Source organism: Branchiostoma floridae, chromosome 19 (genome assembly GCF_000003815.2).
Source record: "Branchiostoma floridae strain S238N-H82 chromosome 19, Bfl_VNyyK, whole genome shotgun sequence".
In the NCBI taxonomy this organism is placed as follows: Eukaryota; Metazoa; Chordata; class Leptocardii; order Amphioxiformes; family Branchiostomatidae; genus Branchiostoma; species Branchiostoma floridae.
This window is the reverse complement of record NC_049997.1, coordinates 3853228-3872640: the sequence shown is the minus strand read 5'-3', so window position 1 is coordinate 3872640 and position 19413 is coordinate 3853228. Positions and strand designations below refer to the sequence as shown.

The following is a 19413-nucleotide window of genomic DNA, read 5'->3' as shown; positions in this document are numbered from 1 at the left end:
GGCAGGCGGTACGGACACAAACCGCGTATATGAATATAATTCTTAGAGACAAGTAGGGAGACAAATTTACAATATGTTTAATTCAGACAGGCTGGAAGAAAGTTTCTTGAACGCCTTGACCTATAAACTTATGCAGTAATACCAGTTTGCTTTGTATGTCGTTTGGTGCTTTAACTTAAACAATTGTACTTCCTTTTCATAAATCAAGAACGATCGCGGTAGCAGACATTTTAGGTTAAGGTGTTATCATGCAAAGTTACAGAGCAGGAATACGGATTTGTAGGGACAACATTCCCAACATATGTTGAAGGTAACCATATGTATACGTCAAAGAAATCCATACTCAGCTCAAACCAAATATGTTCAAATGTTTGCTACACCAATACAATCATTTTTTTTACATTCATGTATTTTTCCATTGTTTTTATCTACACTTCATTGGATAAGAAGACATGACTGGGAAATACAAAAGAATTCAATATTTCCAATTGTAAGAACTACCCATTAAGTAATATATGAAACATCAAATGACATGCGTTCATTGACATCGATATGACTACGTACTCGTATATGTAATATTATTTCAATGCAAGCAAATGAAACACTTAGCAAACTCCAGTAAAATTTTACTTCCTTGCATGATAGAGGTACGCCAAATCAATACTATTGTTTATACATCAATGGCAAAGCGTCAACTACTTAAACACAATGAGGTACTCTGGATATGCATCATTGTCATGAAACACAACAAAAATGCTTGGATTGTTCATGTTGTCCACGACGGAGTCAAAGCGAACTACTGCATTTGCCGGATTCTTCGCCGGCGGTTCCAGCATACCATGCCTTCCCGTCGTGTACTCTCCCACGATGACTCTCGCTTGGTAGATGTACTTGTTGCCTTGCGTGTCTGGTGGGGAGTACGTGGCTTGTGCTGAGTAGCTGGCGCTTTTGGCGAAGTACACACCCTTCCCATAGGCTGTAGCTGAAATAAACAGACGTTACAAGTTAAGTATTGGATGTTTAAAGTTAGAAAAATGTTTCTTTAAATCATGGATGCTATCAACAATGTAAACCCTAGCAATGCAAACATTTGCATGCTGCATAATGAAACACACAATGTCAGCTAGACCATGAGCCATATGACGTACCATTTTTCCCACAGTAGCTCCTGTTGAATCCACCTTGATTTATGTTGTCCACCACCTCTTCTGCCGTTCCGTGATACAGGAGCTCTTCGATTTTACTGTTAGTAAAGGTAAGAAATGCACATTATTGATGAGCCATGGTAAAAAGATTCTGGTCTGTAATACTAATCAACATTTAAGACACATTTTTGCACCAAAATCAGTAATTGAGTGTGCACATTGAGAAAGTGTCATCCTACCAATTCTAAAATGATTTTGTGATGAGTGAATGATATTTGAGAACAGTAAGTTTAAATGAAATCTATAATATAAACCTATATTACATTGAATGATCGTCTGAGAAAAATATCTTGTACCAAATGATATAGAAGTGGTTGGGTTTGACTCACCTTCTAGGACACGTTTTCCTCCTCTCCTGCAACTCCGATATGTAAGCTTTATACTTTGCCTCATTTTGTACCCGGGATATGGATACAATCTGAGGCTGATAGCCGACACTGGAGAGGAAGCTTCTCTCCACGTCCTGGTACTCCGGTGACGATGCATCAAGTTTGTACATGTAGGCGCCCGTGATTCCCGTTGGGTGTGGTGCCCAGTAGTCAGGGACCTTGATGATGTGTTTCTCCAATTTCTCTGTGAAATCAAAACAAAACATCTTACAGTATGATTAGGATTGTGAGAAAGAATCATCTTTTTCCTTTACTTAAACTTGTCAGTTTAGATTTTTTTCAAATGTGTACAAATGTGTATAATTGTGTGTGTAGTTTGTGTTCTTGTGTTTGTATGGCCTCTTCTAGGGCTGTATACCTGAAATAAAGAAATTCAATTCAATTCTTAAACGATGGAAATAGTAGCTACGCACACGCTTCTTTGTAAAAGTACTCACCTAGTTCATAAGCTGCTAGCTTCTCTCGCAGAAAACTCTCAATTATCCTTCGCACCTCAGCAACATCATCTTTTAGTCCTACCATTTCAATATTATGACCTGTAGGAAGAAAAAGTGGAAAATAAAGGAATTGAAAACAAGACTATTTACATGTTGCATAAGTGCAAAGTCACTGACCACAGAGTAGCCATCAGTTTCAATGATGAAGGCTTTGTTGAAGGCTTTTATTTATTTCGACCACTGTCTTGAACGTACCTGTAATTGTCACAAGAGCAAGGTTGTCTGCCCCCATTTGGATAATGCTGTCCTTCTCATTTTCTTCCAAGTGCCGTATGGTCGCTTTAAGGCGGTCGTCATCCACACATCCCCTTGTCATGTAGCTGTCGATGGTTTGAGAAACTTCTTGTTTGGCGTTGTCCATGTCTCTTTTATTGCAGGCATAGAATTTCACCTCAAAGGCTTGTTCCACGTCTGACTTTGGTGATATTTTGGCTTTGGAAAAATAACCAGCACATTAGTATGCTGACTCATCATTAAGTTAAAAGGATGTTATGTGTCTTTTGTGAAGTGATCCCTTCTCTTCATTCAGTGTAGAAATCACAATGACAACAAGAACTTTGCCTGATGAGGTACACCACTAGCTAGTTAAATTTTGTATCTGAGGTCTAAGTGCCTTTATGTGAATATTTATGGAAATAAGGATGGCAGAACTTACCAGCAGGAGGTGCTGGGGCCACTGGCACAATCGATGGTTTTGGTACTGGAGCAATCGGTGCTTTTGGCAGGGAAGCTTTCAACGCTTGCTGAAATTCTGCAACCATTTGTTGTTGAAAAACTGTCACTCTTACAAGCTTCACTTTGCTAGGGCTGTGTGTGATGGCGAAATCTCTAATCCCTAGGATTGTTTCCCTCGCAGCATCCGCAACACTTACACCAAATCCGCCTGGAAAGAACAGCCGTGTGGCAATATAATCGCAATAACAATACATTATTAGTGGGCATAATTCGCCACACAATTAGGGGTTGTCTTGGTTTAGAATGTAGTTTGTCTAAGGTACAAGCTGTTTGGATGAGTTTTGCTCTCTCCTACTAAATTCTATTGGTAAATGTCTTAAGAATAAGCTATCAAGAGCTTACAACGAACCAAAACAACTCCATGGTTAGTGTAAGATTGGGATTTATAAGATATTCGGTGAATAGTTGTGCTCTTAAAATGATAATGCCAGTATTTACCTGTACCGATGGCCGGGAAGGATACTGATGCAAGTCCTCTCCCTTCAGCCCGTAGCAAACACTCCAGCACCCTCCCTTTCATGACATTTGCATTTGGACACACCGCGTGTATGACCTTCTTGCACGGAAGTGTACCCCCATCTAAACACAGAACCAACACACAACACAATGTTAAACTGCATTGGAATTAAAGTCAGCATCAAAAGATTTCTTGACCATTTAATCGCAAAGTTGTGGACATTTGCTGGTTACTGCAAGCTTTGACTACAAGCCAACACGTTGTTAACAACTAATCAAGTAGCCCTTACCTGTCAGTAGCACTTCATTTTGTCGCTGATTCCAGGACGTTTTGCACTCAGTTCTTATCGTTGCACCTCCCACTTTTTCGAGGGCATTGCCAACAGCAAAGAATCCTTGAGGGAGAGAAAGATTATTTGGTAAGATCGTTTATTTGATACCCCGTACGCACATGGACGCTACGCTACGGTTGGAAGCAAATATCTGGTCAATATATTATCAGGTCACACAAATGCATGATCTGTTCTGGCTATACGATTGTCTTAGATACTGGGCACCATAAAGGTGTCGTAATCATGTCCGAAGAGTGTTAACCCTATTCAGACCGGGGGGGGGGGGCTTTTGAGGCCCGCGCCATTTTCGATGTCCTATAACGCCAGAACGGCTTACGCTAGAGCCACCAAATTTGTTGAGTTTTCCTAAAATATTGTTGGCAACAATTTTACGAAGTTTGCCAAATTTTCCATTTTTTCGTGTTGCCATGGCAACCGTTTGTTGACAGGCTGTTTTGCCAAAAATCACTATTTTTGGTTCTAACAATGTATTTTTCACATTTATTTGCTATATTACTGCTATTTTGTTACATAAATAAAATCTAATATTATTTAGCATATCTTTCATAATTATATATGCATAAATTATGCTAATTTGATGACGCCATCAGCCCAAAATCCAAGATGGCGGACCGTATGGCCAGATCAAGAATAACAAGCTAATTATCCCTTAAAATTTGTAACTACCTGGTATTTTTTCATCAAAAACCATCTAAATAAATGAATAGAGTCTATTTCCATTGCCCTTTGTGATTATTTGTTGCAAAAAAAGTATTTTTAAAAATTCAAGGTGGTGGATATAATATGGCGGAGCCCAACTGGTATTTTAGATGTGCATGACGTCATTTTATGACGTCATTTTGACGTCATTGATGTTGCTATTGGCAACGCAAGTTGAAATAAACATTATTATTCTGTTATCTGCACTTGTTGTTACATTTTTATAGAATAACTTGAAGTTTTCTGAGAATACCCTTTTTTCATTGGTCCGGCCAATATAATCAAATTGATGACGTCATAATTACGTCATCTTACGTCAACGTAACGTCAAACGTCAAATACTTGTCAGATATTATGTCGATATTATGTACTGAAAATTCAGTGGCCCTACGGCATGTCGTTTTAGAGTTATAGGACTTCAAAGTGGAGGGCCTCAAAAGCCCCCCCCCCGGTCCAGGGATGACCAAAAAAGCCCGGTCTGAATAGGGTTAAGGGACCGCCCAAAACAAACAGCTTTGCCACTCAACAAATCCCAATGTTAAATGGAAGCGGCAGAACAAGTTGTCCTACCTCCATCGGTATTAACAGGATTGACGATGGCGTCTGTTGTCTCCTTAGCTAGGTCCCCATGTTGTATTTCCACAGCAACAGAACCAATCTGACATAAAGGTGCCCCTAGTGTTGATAGAATAGATGGCAGTGAGAATTTTTTATTTATTGAACAACAAAGCACAGAATAGGAAAGAGGTAATGCACTCTAGCAGACATACTAGTATTATCACCACTTATATACTAGTGACATACTAGTACTATCACCATTTATCACCAATAAAAAGTTGAGAAAAACTTACAATCCATGATCTTTGGATACATTAGATTAATTGACCCATTCCCGATCATAACAATGATTTTCACAAGCCTTAGGGGAGAACGAGCAAACCTTTTTGATATTCAGATAACATATTTGAATTTTAATGTTGTCTAGACTCTACTTACGAGGAATATGGCTTGTTGTGGTGTACTGTTGCATCGTTGAGTGGAAGGGTCCCAACGTTTTATTGTCGAAGACGGTGACCCGCACAAGTTGTAAGCTCTTTGGGTTGCATTGTGAGCTGAACTCCTGGACCCCACTATAAATCCCACTTGCACTTTCAACCTGAGACATTGTGCCACCTGAAATACACCAAAGGCGCATCTGTCGTCATACCTTTAATTGGGATGACATACCGTTGAATGTCACTTATTCATTCGCTCCAAATGGTCTTGGTTGATAAGTATCAAATTTAGAGCCATTAGAAAAAATCTCGTGATCTAGAATAACCAACATTATGTTTTATGTTGAGTATGTGAATGTAAAATACCTGTTCCTATTGCTGGAAACGCTATGGACGTCATTCCTAGTTGGTCAGCAGTCCTAAGACAGGATACTACTGAGTCCATGAGCTCAGAGGAGCTTGGTAATACCATGTGGGCGACCTTTTTGCTTGGAAGTGTTCCGGCGCCTATAAAAATACAAAATGCATTGGTTTATAGTAGTTCAAGCAATGACTGAAGCCTCATCTGTAGGCAAAGTAGTGGAACTCTTCTCGATCCCTTAATCGTAAAGAAAACACTGCGATTAACATGGTTGTAGCATACATTTGATCTGTTCAAAATAATCCACTATTGTTATCTTTAACTCACTTCATAATATCATAAAGCACTGTTCTACATACCTGTGAAAACCACTTTGCCGGTACGGTTTGGCCATGCTATCTTTAGCTCATCAGCAATTGACTGTCCTCCTGCTTTTACAAGGGCATTTGTTACCGCTGTAAACTCTGTGAAGAACAGGGTATTTTCAAAATGATTAGAAAGTCGTCAACAGAGAGTCTTCTTTTTAAAATTTGATAGTGTGACATATGTAAAACATTCGCATAAAAGGCATGTTCATATTTCTACTTGCATGTGAGTGAACGCAACTGTCTTACTCATATCCTTGAGAATAGCGCTGACAAGAACGTCTGTTCCCTCTTTACAGATATCGCCTTGTTGAACCTGCATTTTGATGGAACCAAAGCTCATCTCTTGTTGACCCGGGGATGGCGTTGTTATACCTGCATGTACAATATAGGTGGATATATTTCAACGTAGTATTTAATTTCGATATTGATTTAAACAGCCTCATTCAAATCTTACACGTTGAATAGAATTCGTGAAGCACACACATTCGTTTCTATTTCTTTACTCTACAGAACAAAAGTAATAAAATTGAAATTTAAGTGCCCTGCCATTGGTCTTTCATCATAGCAGAATGCTTAACTTTCTTCCAATACAAAGGTATACACGTTGATCCTGAAAATTCGTATACCGTGTATACCTTTGTGTTGGAAGAAAGTTCAGCATTGTATATGTACAATGATTATGTATAATGATTACTACCATCACAGATGAGCGTCTATGATAGCAGTTATACACGTATCTTAAATGGTCTTTTACTATTAAAGCCGTGGTTTGATACCCCAGTTATTGCTTTTAATCTCACCTGCGGCAGAAGAGGTGTCCATAGGGGAACGGAATTCAGCCTCGTAGTCTCTGACCTCAGCATGTCAGTTATGCTGCGAGGTGGCAGCCCCACCAGCTGACTACGCCAGCGTCGGGCCCACTACCCGTCATGGCGGAACTTAATCATGTAACGACACCGACTGGAAGCATTAGGACTGACCTTTCTCGGAATCGACCATTGCGCGCTACAGATAAACGAGTACTGAATTTCCGTAACAAGGTACGCGTCGCGACCTGGAATGTACAAACCCTTCTTCGAACAGGCTATGCAACACTTCTGTCGCACGAACTCACCAAATATGACCTCAGTCTGGCGGGCATCTGCGAAGTCAGATGGCCCGGCTCAGGAGAGACCATTGTTGGAGACCACACCTTCATATGGAGCGGCCCTGAGGACAGAACCGGCCTCTACGGTGTAGCCCTAGCAATTCCCTCACGGCTGAGAGGCTCACTCATCAGCTGGAAACCCATCTCTGACAGACTGCTCACAGCCCGTCTCCTTCACACACATGGAAAGATGACTGTCATTGTCGCCTACGCGCCAACAGAGGTAGCCGAGGACACTGACAAGGATGCGTTCTACGACCAGCTGCAGGAAGCTGTCCAAGATGCTCCACCGCATGACATCACCCTCGTTCTCACCGATGCTAATGCCACCCTTTCAGCTAACACCCACCCCTCTGCCCAGCAGGATGCGATGGGCCCCATATCTGTGGACACAACTACTAACGACAACGGAAACCGCCTACTGGAACTCTGCAGAGCTACTAACCTCTGCATCGCTGACACCTGGTTTCCACGCAAGAGGATCCATCACTGGACCTGGTACAGCCCTGACGGAAGAACCAGAAAAGCCATCGACCACATCCTCATCTCTGGCCGCTGGAAGTCATTCATCACCAACTGCCGAGTCTACAGAGGTGCCCAGCTTGGCAACACAGACCACAGGCTGCTGATGGCCCACATGCGACTCAAGCTTAAAGCCGACCCTTCCTCCAAAAAGCAAGTACGAGTTGACTCCGCACGGCTCAAGGATCCCTTAATCCAAGAGGCCTTCAGCTGTGCCATCTCCAACAGGTACAACGCCCTAGCAATGGATGCCACGACGGACTGGCAGCTCTTTAAAGAAGAGGTCCTTAAAGCGACTGAGGAAACAGTTGGCAAGAGCAGACCCTCACCCAAGCAACCCTGGATCTCACCTGAGACTCTCGACATCATTGACTCACGCCGTGCTGCACGCTTACGTGGAGATCTGACGGAGTATCGCCGACTCAATGGAATCCGCAACATAGCTATTCGCCAGGACCGTGAGAAGTACTGGACGGATCAAGCTGCTAAGCTTGAAGCCGCAGCAGAGCGGAATGACCAGCGACAAGTCTACAGGCTCCTACGTCAAGCCAAGGCTGGCCCACGACAACGCAGTTTCCTCATCAAAGACAGCGTCGGCAACATCATCTCTACAGAGTCCGACTGTATCCACAGATGGAAGGAACATTTCAGCCAGCTGCTCAACCACCCCCCAGTACCAGAGGACCCTACACTCTCCGAAGCAGCCAGTGCGACTGATGCCACAAACGCAGACTGTCCCGTAACTCCTGTTACTCCGGACGAGGTGAAGGCTGCCCTGGGTAAACTGAAGAATGGGAAAGCCCCTGGGATCTGCAACATAACGGCTGAGATGCTGAAGGCAGGAGGGGATCACATGATTCAGTGGCTTACTCAGATAGTGAACCATGTGTGGGTCCTGGAGACACTCCCTGATGACTGGAGACGTGGGATCATCCTGCCGTTCTGGAAAAGGAAGGGAGACCAGCTGGTGTGCAGCAACCACAGAGGCATCACCCTACTCTCCATTCCAGGCAAGCTGTTCACCCGTATCCTCCTCACCAGAGCCATCCCTGCCATCAGGAGCAGGCGGCGCCTGCAACAGGCAGGCTTCATGCCAAACCGCTCCACCATCGACCACATTTCTGCACTCCGTCTGGCTATCGAGAAGGCCCGGGAGTTCAGAAAGGACCGTCACCTCTACATCGCATTCATCGACCTCCGAGCGGCGTTCGACACGGTAGACCACGCCTCCCTCTGGAAAATCCTGAGACTTCTTGGAGCACCTCAGAAGACAATTTCCCTCTTCCAGCAGCTGTACAACTCCGCGGAGAGCTGCGTCAGAGTAAACGGGAAAGAGTCCGAGTGGTTCTCCATCAACAGTGGGGTCAGACAAGGATGCGTGGCTGCACCGGATCTCTTCAACTGCATCATCGACTATCTGATGTCCAGGGTCTGTGAGCGTGTCCCCGGGGTATCTTTCGGGCAGTACAACCTGGCGGACATAGAGTATGCCGACGACACTTCCCTGCTTGCCGATGACCTGACCCGACTTCAAGACGCTCTCACAGTCTACGACGAGGAGGCCAAGAAGCTCGGACTCAGTATCAACTGGGGCAAGACGGAACTGATGCATGTTGGAGACGGCCCTGACCCTGAACCCTTCATCTTCAGCGGCTGCCCTGTCAAGTTTGTCTCCACATTCAAGTACCTGGGCTCTATCATCTCTAAGACTGGTGACTTGAAGCCAGAGATAAATCAACGACGTGCCCAGGCCTCCGCTGTCCTACAGTCCTTGTGGAAACCACTCTGGCGACACAGACATGTCTCCTTACAGACCAAACAGCGTGTGTACAACTCTTCCGTCGTATCAGTCCTTCTGTACGGCTCCGAAACCTGGCCTCTGAGCAACACCTTGGCAGCCCGTCTCGATGGGTTTGACAGCAGAGCCCTGAGGAGAATCACATGCACTCGCTGGCAAGAGCATGTGCGTAACAGCGACCTCCGGGAGCAGACCGGACAACCTCCTGCCTCTAGCCTCGCTGCCATGAGAAGAGTCCGCTGGTATGGCCATGTCCTTCGCCTCCCCCCAGAACACCCTACGAGAGCCCTGCTAGACTTCGATCCCAAGCAGGCAGGATGGCGGCGACCACGGGGGGCGCCTCGCACCCGCTGGATGGACGTGGTGACCAGAGATCTCCGCAGCATCAACATCACACCCCAGCAGGCGCAGCCAGCAGCATTGAACAGAGGGCGGTGGAGAACTCTAGTGCACGCAGTCGGCTCTACGCACCATGTGCAAGAGGATGAGTGAAGTGAGTGAAGTGAGTCTCTGACCATCTTCTGGAGGAAAATGGTGAGTTTGACGTGTTTCAGGCTGGAATTCGGGTTCTGGTGGATGAACTGCTCAATGCCATCTCGGATTGCTTTGGCTGACTCGATGGATGTCATCCCGTAGTTGCCTGTGTACCGAAACGGTAGACTCAATGACATGTGCTACAATAGCTCTTCTTGTAAACAGACATAAATGATCCACTGCTCACTGAGTCACATGTTCTATCTGCATAACGTTAACGTGACGTCACGGCAGCAGTGGGTTGCTCATTTCTTGACAAAGACTGGTGCTGTTCAGTCAAAAATTTGGGTGAGTCCAATTTTTGTGTTGAATACAGTTAAACTAGTCCAAGAATGACTTCTAACAACACAGATGAACTTTCAAGTTGATATAAATGTTTGTATTGATATGCCCTGACCTAAGATTACTAAAATGTAAAATATCGTGCCCCTACAATCATTATTTCAATCATATTGCAATACTGACAATAGTTTGTTACTATCATGGTAGAGACACCACGCTTATTACAAACTAATGCCAGTATTGCAGTTACCTGTCCCAATCGCAGGAAATGCAATTGATGTCATTCCGGCTTGTGTACTGAGGACAAGACACTGGCAGACTGCATCCTTTAGCTTATGCTTTGGAGGAAGCTCCATATGGGCAACCTTTTTACACTGTAGTGTACCTGCGTCTGAAACAATGATAACATGAATAGGCATATGTTGCAAGTGCTCGTAAGTCATACATCTTGCACTTTGAACGATGCTGACATACTGTCATACACTGTGATACATTGTAGAATATCGGAAGCTGAACTGAAATGGAAAAAAAATCTAGTAAATAATGATTTGATTACTTAGAGTACCTGATAGAACAACGCCGTTGAGCCTTTTGCTCCAATCCGAATTGAAGTTGCCCTTGACAGATGGACCTCCAGCTTTTGAAAGGGCATCACCGACAACTGTAAAGGCTGAAAATAATAATCGTACCATCATTATGTTATGAAACATGACGGTATTGAGCTATTTACTCACATTTATTTATTTACTCACATTGTGATTTTAACTTTTGGAAATGTATCATGAAAAGGACCACTTAAGTATTACTGCTAAATAGATGATCACAGATTGTTTGCTTTGTAACACAAAATTGTTCAACCAGTGTCGGATTCTATCATTTTTGTCTGATGTTTTGGTCAATTATCCAAGACTCCAAAATAGCTGTGCATTGATTACTAGTGGTACCTACCTGAGTTGTCGGTGACGGGGTTAACAATCACATCCGCTGTCTCTGACTCGATGTTGCCTTGCTCAATATGTACAGAGATATGTCCAATCTTCGGACCACCTGTTGTTTGGGGGATAAGAGATCGGTAATCACATAAAGAGCCCTATAAGCGAAAAGATATATTCCTGTTTCATCAAATAAAATGATATAGATTGAAACGCTTCTTACAGATACGAATTGAACTGTTTGCTTACCATGGTCAGGAGATGGTTTGGAGGGCCGCAGGCCTTTTAGTGTTGCTTTCTGAAAAATTTTTAAACATCTATACATCATGACATGTCTTCATGAGGATTAGTAGTTACCTTATTACCACAATTTAATAGCGTGTCTGTTGTCTCTAGCGTAAGTACGCATGATCATGATAGTTGTACTAGACCTTCCCATTTCTGACCCTTGAACTATGCTTTAAATTTTATCAAAATTGTTGTTCATCGAATGGTAGTTGAATAGAGAAGATTGTAAGAGATGAATCAAACCATTAGACTGACCCCTCTTGGTGACGGTGTCCAGGTCTCACAGTCCCACCGTAGTGCGCAACTCTTGTTCTCTTCTATCCCCTTTAAAAGCTTCTTGAATGTGTCGTCATTGAACAGCTTTGCAAGCCCTGAAAAATACAGAGTCGGTAAAGACATTATCTGACAAATATAAAAGAGCATTGTTGACTTCCGATCAATGGCGTACCATAATAAGGTCGCAACTATAACATTGAAATTGTCATCGTGAGGAAATGCAAAGAAATAAAAGCACTGCACATGTTTTGTTACAGATGAATGAAATATGTCAATTATGTAACAATTAGCTTCTCACCTGGTTTCTTGTACTGCGCTGTAGTCTCTATAACCTTTGATGCAAGACCCTTGATTTCATCCGACACCTTCTTCATTCTATCTTTAGGTCCTTGTATCTTGAATCTTGTTCCCATATCATCAATCGAAACGTCATTGTCAAGTTCAATCTTTCTCAGTTGATCCTTCTGTCGTTTTACCAGAACGTAGACAATTGGTCTTTCTAAATCAACAAAGGACGTTTCAAAAGAATGCTGCTTCAAGAACTCTTCCAACTTCCCATCAATATCGCCAACTTCACGAATAAGGCCCACAATTTTAACCTTACCCGACGTTTTGTCGTATGATATTTTGGCATTGTTCTTTGCACCATCGTTACTCCTTTTTACGAAATGATCCCAGTCACTGAGTATCAGGATTTGTTTAGGAATGTTCCTACTAGTTTCTTTGAATGTAGATCTAACACAACTTTCTGCGATCCTGACGGTGCTTTTGTCCACACCTACAATTAACACTTCGTTATTTTCTACAGAAAAGAGGGCGCCGTTCTGCACGTTTGCCTCCGCAAAAACCCTTTCAATGACTTTCTTCGCATTATCTCTGGAGAGAATATACTGTAGTTCGTCGGATATTGACCATCTATACTCCTTGAACTCTTGCAACTTCTCATTGAGATTGTCGCGCGCTTGCGTCGTTTCGTGATCCACCCCGTCGATGGTGATTTTGTGATGATCATGGTCGATATCGACGTCAACGTTTGGGAACTCTGCCTTAATGCTCAGAAGTTGTTTCTCCAACAGGCGTAGCTTTGACGGCTGAATATCAACCAAGTTTAGTTCATTGCGTTTTATGACCCGATGAACGTCAGGGTCGAATGGGGTCTTAGACGATGTTAAGAAATCGGTGTCGGTTACAGTGCCGAGTGCACTAAAGTGCGGACACACAGAGACACTCCCGCAGTCAAACTGGTGAAATGGTTTCTGCACGACTCTCTGGACGACTGCGAGGACAATAAAAAGCAATACTTATACAGCAAATAGTCTTTCAGCATTAAAGACTGTAGTCAGATGTGCGTTCATATCACTATCATTCACACTACACTATTTTCCGAAAAGCATAGGGTTGATAATGAAGCATCGATAGGATGTAAACTACAGCTGCTGTCAATGTAGGAATGATTCACAGGTTAACTTACCACATGGCAGAAAGTGATTGTTTAAGATCATTAAATGTCTGAATAGGTAAAGCATTTACCTGCCGGATCTTTGAAACTTATGATAGCCGTTCCCTTCTTCTTGTCCATGTTGATGTCCAGCACCTTACCCCCACCGCTTCTTTCGGTGTTCTCGAAGTAGTTGAGAAGAAGATCCCGTGTGATCCCAGACTGCTTGGTGATCCCAGACAGCTGCACACTCCTGGTCACGACCATGGGGCTGACGGAGACAGCTAGGTCACCCTGTTTGGCTTTCGTTCCTATTTCATGCCTTGTTTCCCCATCTATAACAAAATATAGGGATGAACTATGGATTGACTCCATCAGCTTCCATCACACACACATGCTTCGTTTACACTAAAAACATTCAAGCTCAAGTTACTTTTAAAAACTCACCTATGTCATGGAACAGAGACACGACTGCCACAGACTCATCATCGCCAAGATATACCCCAGCTATATGGAGTGTGCCTTTGGAATCTTTGCCTTCTAAGTAGTCTCTAAGATGGCCACGGCTGCAGCCTGCTGGGATGCCCTGTGTACACATAAAAACCCAGCTGTAATTGTTTGACATTGCTGGAATTTGCAGCATAACAAAGCAAAATCTGTAAAGAAAAACAACAAGATGAGGTTTAATTCGAAAATATAGGAAGTCACCGTTTATATAGATAGCTACTATATTCCTTGCCGTACGTTATGCATAATCAACAGATATAGCAGGCGATGCAACTTTAATATCTTTGGCTAAAAAGAACAAAGCTATAAGAAACAGACTGTACCTTTATCAGAAGGCTTCTGCGATCAATAAGGCTTAACTTCTCCGCGACTGCAACTTCTTTTCCATCGATCGAATGTGAGGGTTTCTGGACTACATCGATGGCAGCTGTAAGAAAAAATCATTGATATTGTTGCATCAATAGACAAGATCCTTAATTAACTGAGTAACGATTAAGATATTAAGGCTGTTTGTATTTTAGGAGAGAGTGCTACCATCATCTGGAAACATGGAAGGATGCCTACTACTATTTTTATTCATATTTATTTAACGAGCGTAAGGCAAAAACCAACATTGCTTGTTTAGGTTTTCTCCTCCGATATACAAAATAAGAACACATAACAATAAGAACAATTAAATAATAAAAGGTAAAAATATCGCCATGGAACAGAGAGAAAGTACTAAATGACAGAAACATCAGCTGATGTAAAAGCGTGGGGCTAATCAGAAAGGGCTAATTAACAAGGCTGAGTAGGAAGTCCATATAAATATGGGTAACTCCTAAAAGAGTCTTATAGTGTTAACCATTACCTCGTTTATTTTTGAACGTGATATAGAATACTCCTTGAGGGGTTTTCTTGATTGTCCCATCAATGGGACCTCCACCATTACGCCTGTTTTCGAAGTAAGTCTTGAGGCGATCCTCGGCGATAGTTCCATCTGTGATAACTTCAATTGTTGGGCTCTCTGTACCGGTGAGGAAAATACCAGTCAAGAAGATGCAAAAGAATGATCTTGTAATATTGACCGTTTATTTACCATCCGTAAAAACATATACAAGTATTTTGCCAGTTAAACAGCTTTATAAGCTGGTTGGTTTGAGTAACATTAGAAGACACTTTCAAACTGGCTTTGTCAGTGCATTAATTTCCTAGATAGTATGATTGACAGGGGGAAAAGCTAATTCAACTTGGTGTGCTTTTTGGTCAGAAATACCGGGTTTAAAGACTTGTCCTCAATGAGACATTTTGACCTTTGGCAATTGTTATGTGGAGCCTTGGCCAGGCATTACTACGATATGTAAACAACACTTACTACGATTCCGAACGTGCAGCTGTGTTCCGTCCAGCTCATGAGAATGAGATAACACTTCACGAGCAACTGTAAATCAATCAATCAAACATAACCTTATTATTTTTAATCAGAAAATGTTAGGACTGTCATACTTGCAATTGATCCTCGCGCTGGCATATGTTTTTGGTAAGCAAGCGGTACATTGTGATTCTCACGTTTTATTTTAGCACTAGCTATTGAAATGCACAACCAATAGATATATTGTTTACACCGAACCCTGGAGGCCTGTCAATAGGTTGACAATGATAAATGCATGGTTGTGTACCAAACCCCCTTATAATGAATTCAATTACCAACCGTACCTAAGTATACACTTCCGATCTATTTGCTTACCATCGAAGTTCTCAAAGTTGATTACAAAGCAGTCGTCATCCTCGGCCATGGACGCGATTTGGCCACCATGGGACTTCTTGTTGCTAGAAAAGTACTTCCTCAAGGCTTCCTCATTGACTTGGTGCTCTTTGGTACGAAGTACTTCGATCGATGGAGTTTCTACAAATGAATATGATTTTCTAGTTTGCGAAATGAAATCTTACAACCGTTTTGTTTATTATCTCAAAAGACACTTAAAGAGCAAAAGCAAGAACTTAAAGTAATGCTGCATTGTGATAGATCATTTTTTGCTGCAGCATGTAAATTTTGAAATATTCTCCTCACAAGATCAGATGTGGAAAATGAATCTAAGATACAGCATACTTACAAATATGAAAATAATGAAAACTTATAAACAATCACGTAACAGAAGAAAAAAACTTCAATTCCTTATAGGCATGCATGGTCAGAGTTTTCTACATTTTCTGTCTAAAAGAATAGCTTATTCCAGTTACCGATTACTTATTACCACATCTTATTTGTATATTATGTCTATAAACTGGAAGTAGAATCTTACCTAGAAAATACTCGTTTGGGCCGTACGTTTCACCATCGCGACTTGATGCTAAATGGGAAATAAGATATTGATGCGTCAACATGGGGGGAGGCACTGCATCGCTAAAAGAGGAACATGCATATCGTCCTCTAACTCAAACTTGAGGAGCATGGTAACATGGTACTAAGTATTCAAGAAGGAATAAGCGGGTGAGATCAGGCGATATTGGCGTTGGTGCAGTACTTAATTTATTTCTCAATATGTTGGGAGGAATGTGAAAGGAAATTGGCCTTTTTCCAATGGGGACATTGTTGATTTTCTTAAACATCTCCTGTATTTTGCACACACCCCCCCATACACAATACAAAGCAAGGTAAACCCTCCAGACAACGATCGATATTTATGCACTCATGTCCAATACAGCACAAAAACACTTTAGAATAAATTATTTTGGACTTGAGCAAGAGTTAAAAAACCAATCCACATTAGCACCATTTTCATACCTTCACCAGGACTAGGTGACGACTGTTCATTGATTCCAAGAAAGGCAGGGTCCTATGCCCATCATGTAAACTGTATCTCTGTTATATACTTTGTTTGACCCTGGCCTCTTCCCTCATGACCTCAATGAAAAGCGGCCTGTAGGCCGATTTGAGCTTTCATGAATAAACAAACTAAGGTTCAAACAAACAAAACAAAACAAATCATAACTGTCAACATCAATTCTAAAGCAATCCCAACAAAATCCAATAATATGGTTCTCTCAAGCAAGACTGACTGAACTGCCATCAAAACTGAGCTTAAAGAATGTGGCAGGTATACAACAAATAAAACACCGACAAGCTAAATACAGTGGGACAACACAAGTGAGTTCGTAGACAAAACAAAGGCCTTAGTGGAAAAATGCATCACATCAAAGAAATTCCTAACCATGAATTAACCTCGAACACACATTAAACAAGTACTACAGTGCAGTACAAAACTCACGACAGGATGTCAATTATATTTGCACATAAACACAAGACCCCACACAAAGCGCCTAGCTAAATAAGATGTAGCCGGCAGTCTTAGCCATAAATGGCAAGCTAAAAATCTTATAACAAAATTTAAACTTGGTGCCTACATTTGCAACTCCCAATTTGCATGTAGCTCTGTTTATGCACGCGAAAACGACCACCTTACGCTTCCTCGTCCTTCTCACCGACCCATAATGCTTGACTTGAGCATTGAAAAAGTGCTGACAGATCTGATCCCACACAAAGTCAGTGAACCAGGTGCTTTGACAGCGAGAATTCGCAGACTTGCAATCGAAAAATGGCCTCAGCTATCGTCATATTTTGCCAAACATCATTGACGTCTAGATAAACGGTATCTGCATGGTTGCATGGCAAGACTAGAGTTGATAGAACTGATCATGGCTCTTTCAACAAAGGCCTTACCTATTTCATTTGCGGATGTGCTAAGTTTATGGAACACAATACATTCACAAATTTTCAATCACAAATCTTTGACGACTATTAGTACTAACTGAGAATCAGCGTTAACACGGGTTTAGAAAGAAGCGTCCCGATGACTGACAGACTGTCAAGATGATCACAACTATAATTGTATCAGAGGTAAACGCCTTCAATGGATGTCAAAGCCCATATAGAAACATCAACAAAAAGAAAGTAGCAGTGGGGGTAGGGGCATTCCGACTTGACGGATGTGGTTCCCTGCAACCCAAAGTCAGTAATGTTACTTGGACCGCTACTGTTCCCTCTTTGCATAAATCTCAATTTGAACACTCGAATGTTTGCTGATGATTGTGTTGTTGATAAAGAAATCAACAACGGCCAAGAATGCGTCATTTTCCAATCAGTTATTCACACAATAGACCTATGGCACCAAGACTGGCAAATGAACTTTCACCCATATAAATTCCACGTTATGCGATTCACACACAAGCAAGTCTAAACACTTTTGCTGCAAACTGGGAAGCCACGCACTATAATCAAAGAGTATCAATGTTGGTCCCAACACCCACATAACATTACATTCAAAGCCAAATTTCCAAATTTAGGTTGGCCAAACGCAGTTTATACTTATTGAGCTAAAAGCGTAAAATTAAGTGCATGCAGAGGCACTTGACCCTGCTGATGGGTATTATCTTCTACCTAAATAAGAACCAATTATCAAGACAATTCATCAAGGGCTTCTTCAGATAAGTACATACACACATATGCATGTACATTCACACACGCACACACAAAAACAAACACACACACATACATACATACAGACACACACACACACACACACATACATACATACAAACACACACACACATACGGACACACACACGCGGACACGTACAAACATAAACGCACGTGCGCGCATACATACAAACACACACACACATACATGCAAACACACACACAATATCATTAGCAATACCCTCCTCTGCTGTACATTCTTATTTTTACGCTTAACGCATTATAATGATTGTTACAGTAGTTTTGTAAAATCGAGTTAAATTCACAAAAGACTGAAAAAACACTGAAACCTACATATTATGGAAGGAATGCGCAATAGTGATTTTTCTAGTTCTTGATTCGGCTTTTCACAGAATCATGTCTAAACCGTACAAACGTCTTAGTGTGCGTACCTGCGCATGCCTGACAGTACGTGCCCGGTGGCTGTCCCCCTGGGTACAGGTGTGTGGGATGTGGTTGTGGATGCTGAGGTGGTAATCCTTGTGGTGGACATTCAGGATTGTATGGCGGTGCACTCGCTTCTAACAGGGGCACAAAATATGATTTTCAGTGTGATTTATCGTTCATGAATTTATTGCCATTACTTATATCAGAAATAAAAAGGGAAACACGGAACTGATTTTATAGCTACTGTAAACTTTGATACATTTACGTTTTGAAATTGGTTTTGCACGATAAAAGTTTCAAAGACTTTTCTTAGACAATATTCTACTTTTTCCGCTAACACAATTGACTCTATACGCATACAAATTAACCAATCTATACAGCAGTTCCAAAGTTTTTTTCCAAAAACTGATTTTGCAAAGGCCAAAATAATAATCCAAAGACTCGATTGGTTATACGTGTAAAGTACGTCGCACAGTAGAATGGATGTGTCTACATGTCGTAGCTCGCTATGATCAAAATGTAGCTTACGGGCAATTGTGAATGTTGGTGGTTCATTGTCGTCCTTGTCCGTCTTCTTGGTCTTCTTGCTGGCTCCGGTCCCCATAGTGAAAGACTACAAACTGCCAGGGTCAATAATCTTGGAAAAACACACCAGAGACATGTGGCAGCTAGAGTTACGCGTTCATGGGAACGGGTCTTGTGGGCTCGGTACGATATCATGACCTTCA

General features: G+C 42.1%; 1 protein-coding gene across 2 annotated transcripts; it reads right to left on the bottom strand.

The window, feature by feature from the left end:
• Positions 1–62: 62 nt before the first annotated feature.
• LOC118406851 (protein mono-ADP-ribosyltransferase PARP14-like) lies at positions 63–19394 on the bottom strand. Of its 2 annotated transcripts, none has more exons than XM_035807206.1 (30): positions 19214–19394; positions 18691–18819; positions 16065–16112; positions 15509–15667; positions 15137–15202; positions 14633–14788; positions 14106–14209; positions 13723–13861; positions 13368–13610; positions 12136–13113; positions 11817–11932; positions 11523–11571; positions 11290–11388; positions 10907–11011; positions 10592–10732; positions 10041–10165; positions 6859–6913; positions 6305–6439; positions 6050–6154; positions 5696–5836; positions 5331–5507; positions 4905–5009; positions 3573–3677; positions 3265–3405; positions 2747–2974; positions 2287–2523; positions 2032–2130; positions 1535–1778; positions 1149–1243; positions 63–982 (listed from the first exon to the last, which is right to left on the bottom strand). In XM_035807206.1, exons 1-30 carry the CDS (start codon positions 19287–19289, stop codon positions 696–698), a joined length of 4887 nt encoding a protein of 1628 aa, XP_035663099.1. In that variant the 5' UTR covers positions 19290–19394; the 3' UTR covers positions 63–695. The 2 variants fall into 2 exon arrangements, with proteins under 2 accessions (XP_035663099.1, XP_035663100.1); XM_035807207.1 differs by having other exon boundaries at positions 6305–6430.
• Positions 19395–19413: the final 19 nt, after the last annotated feature.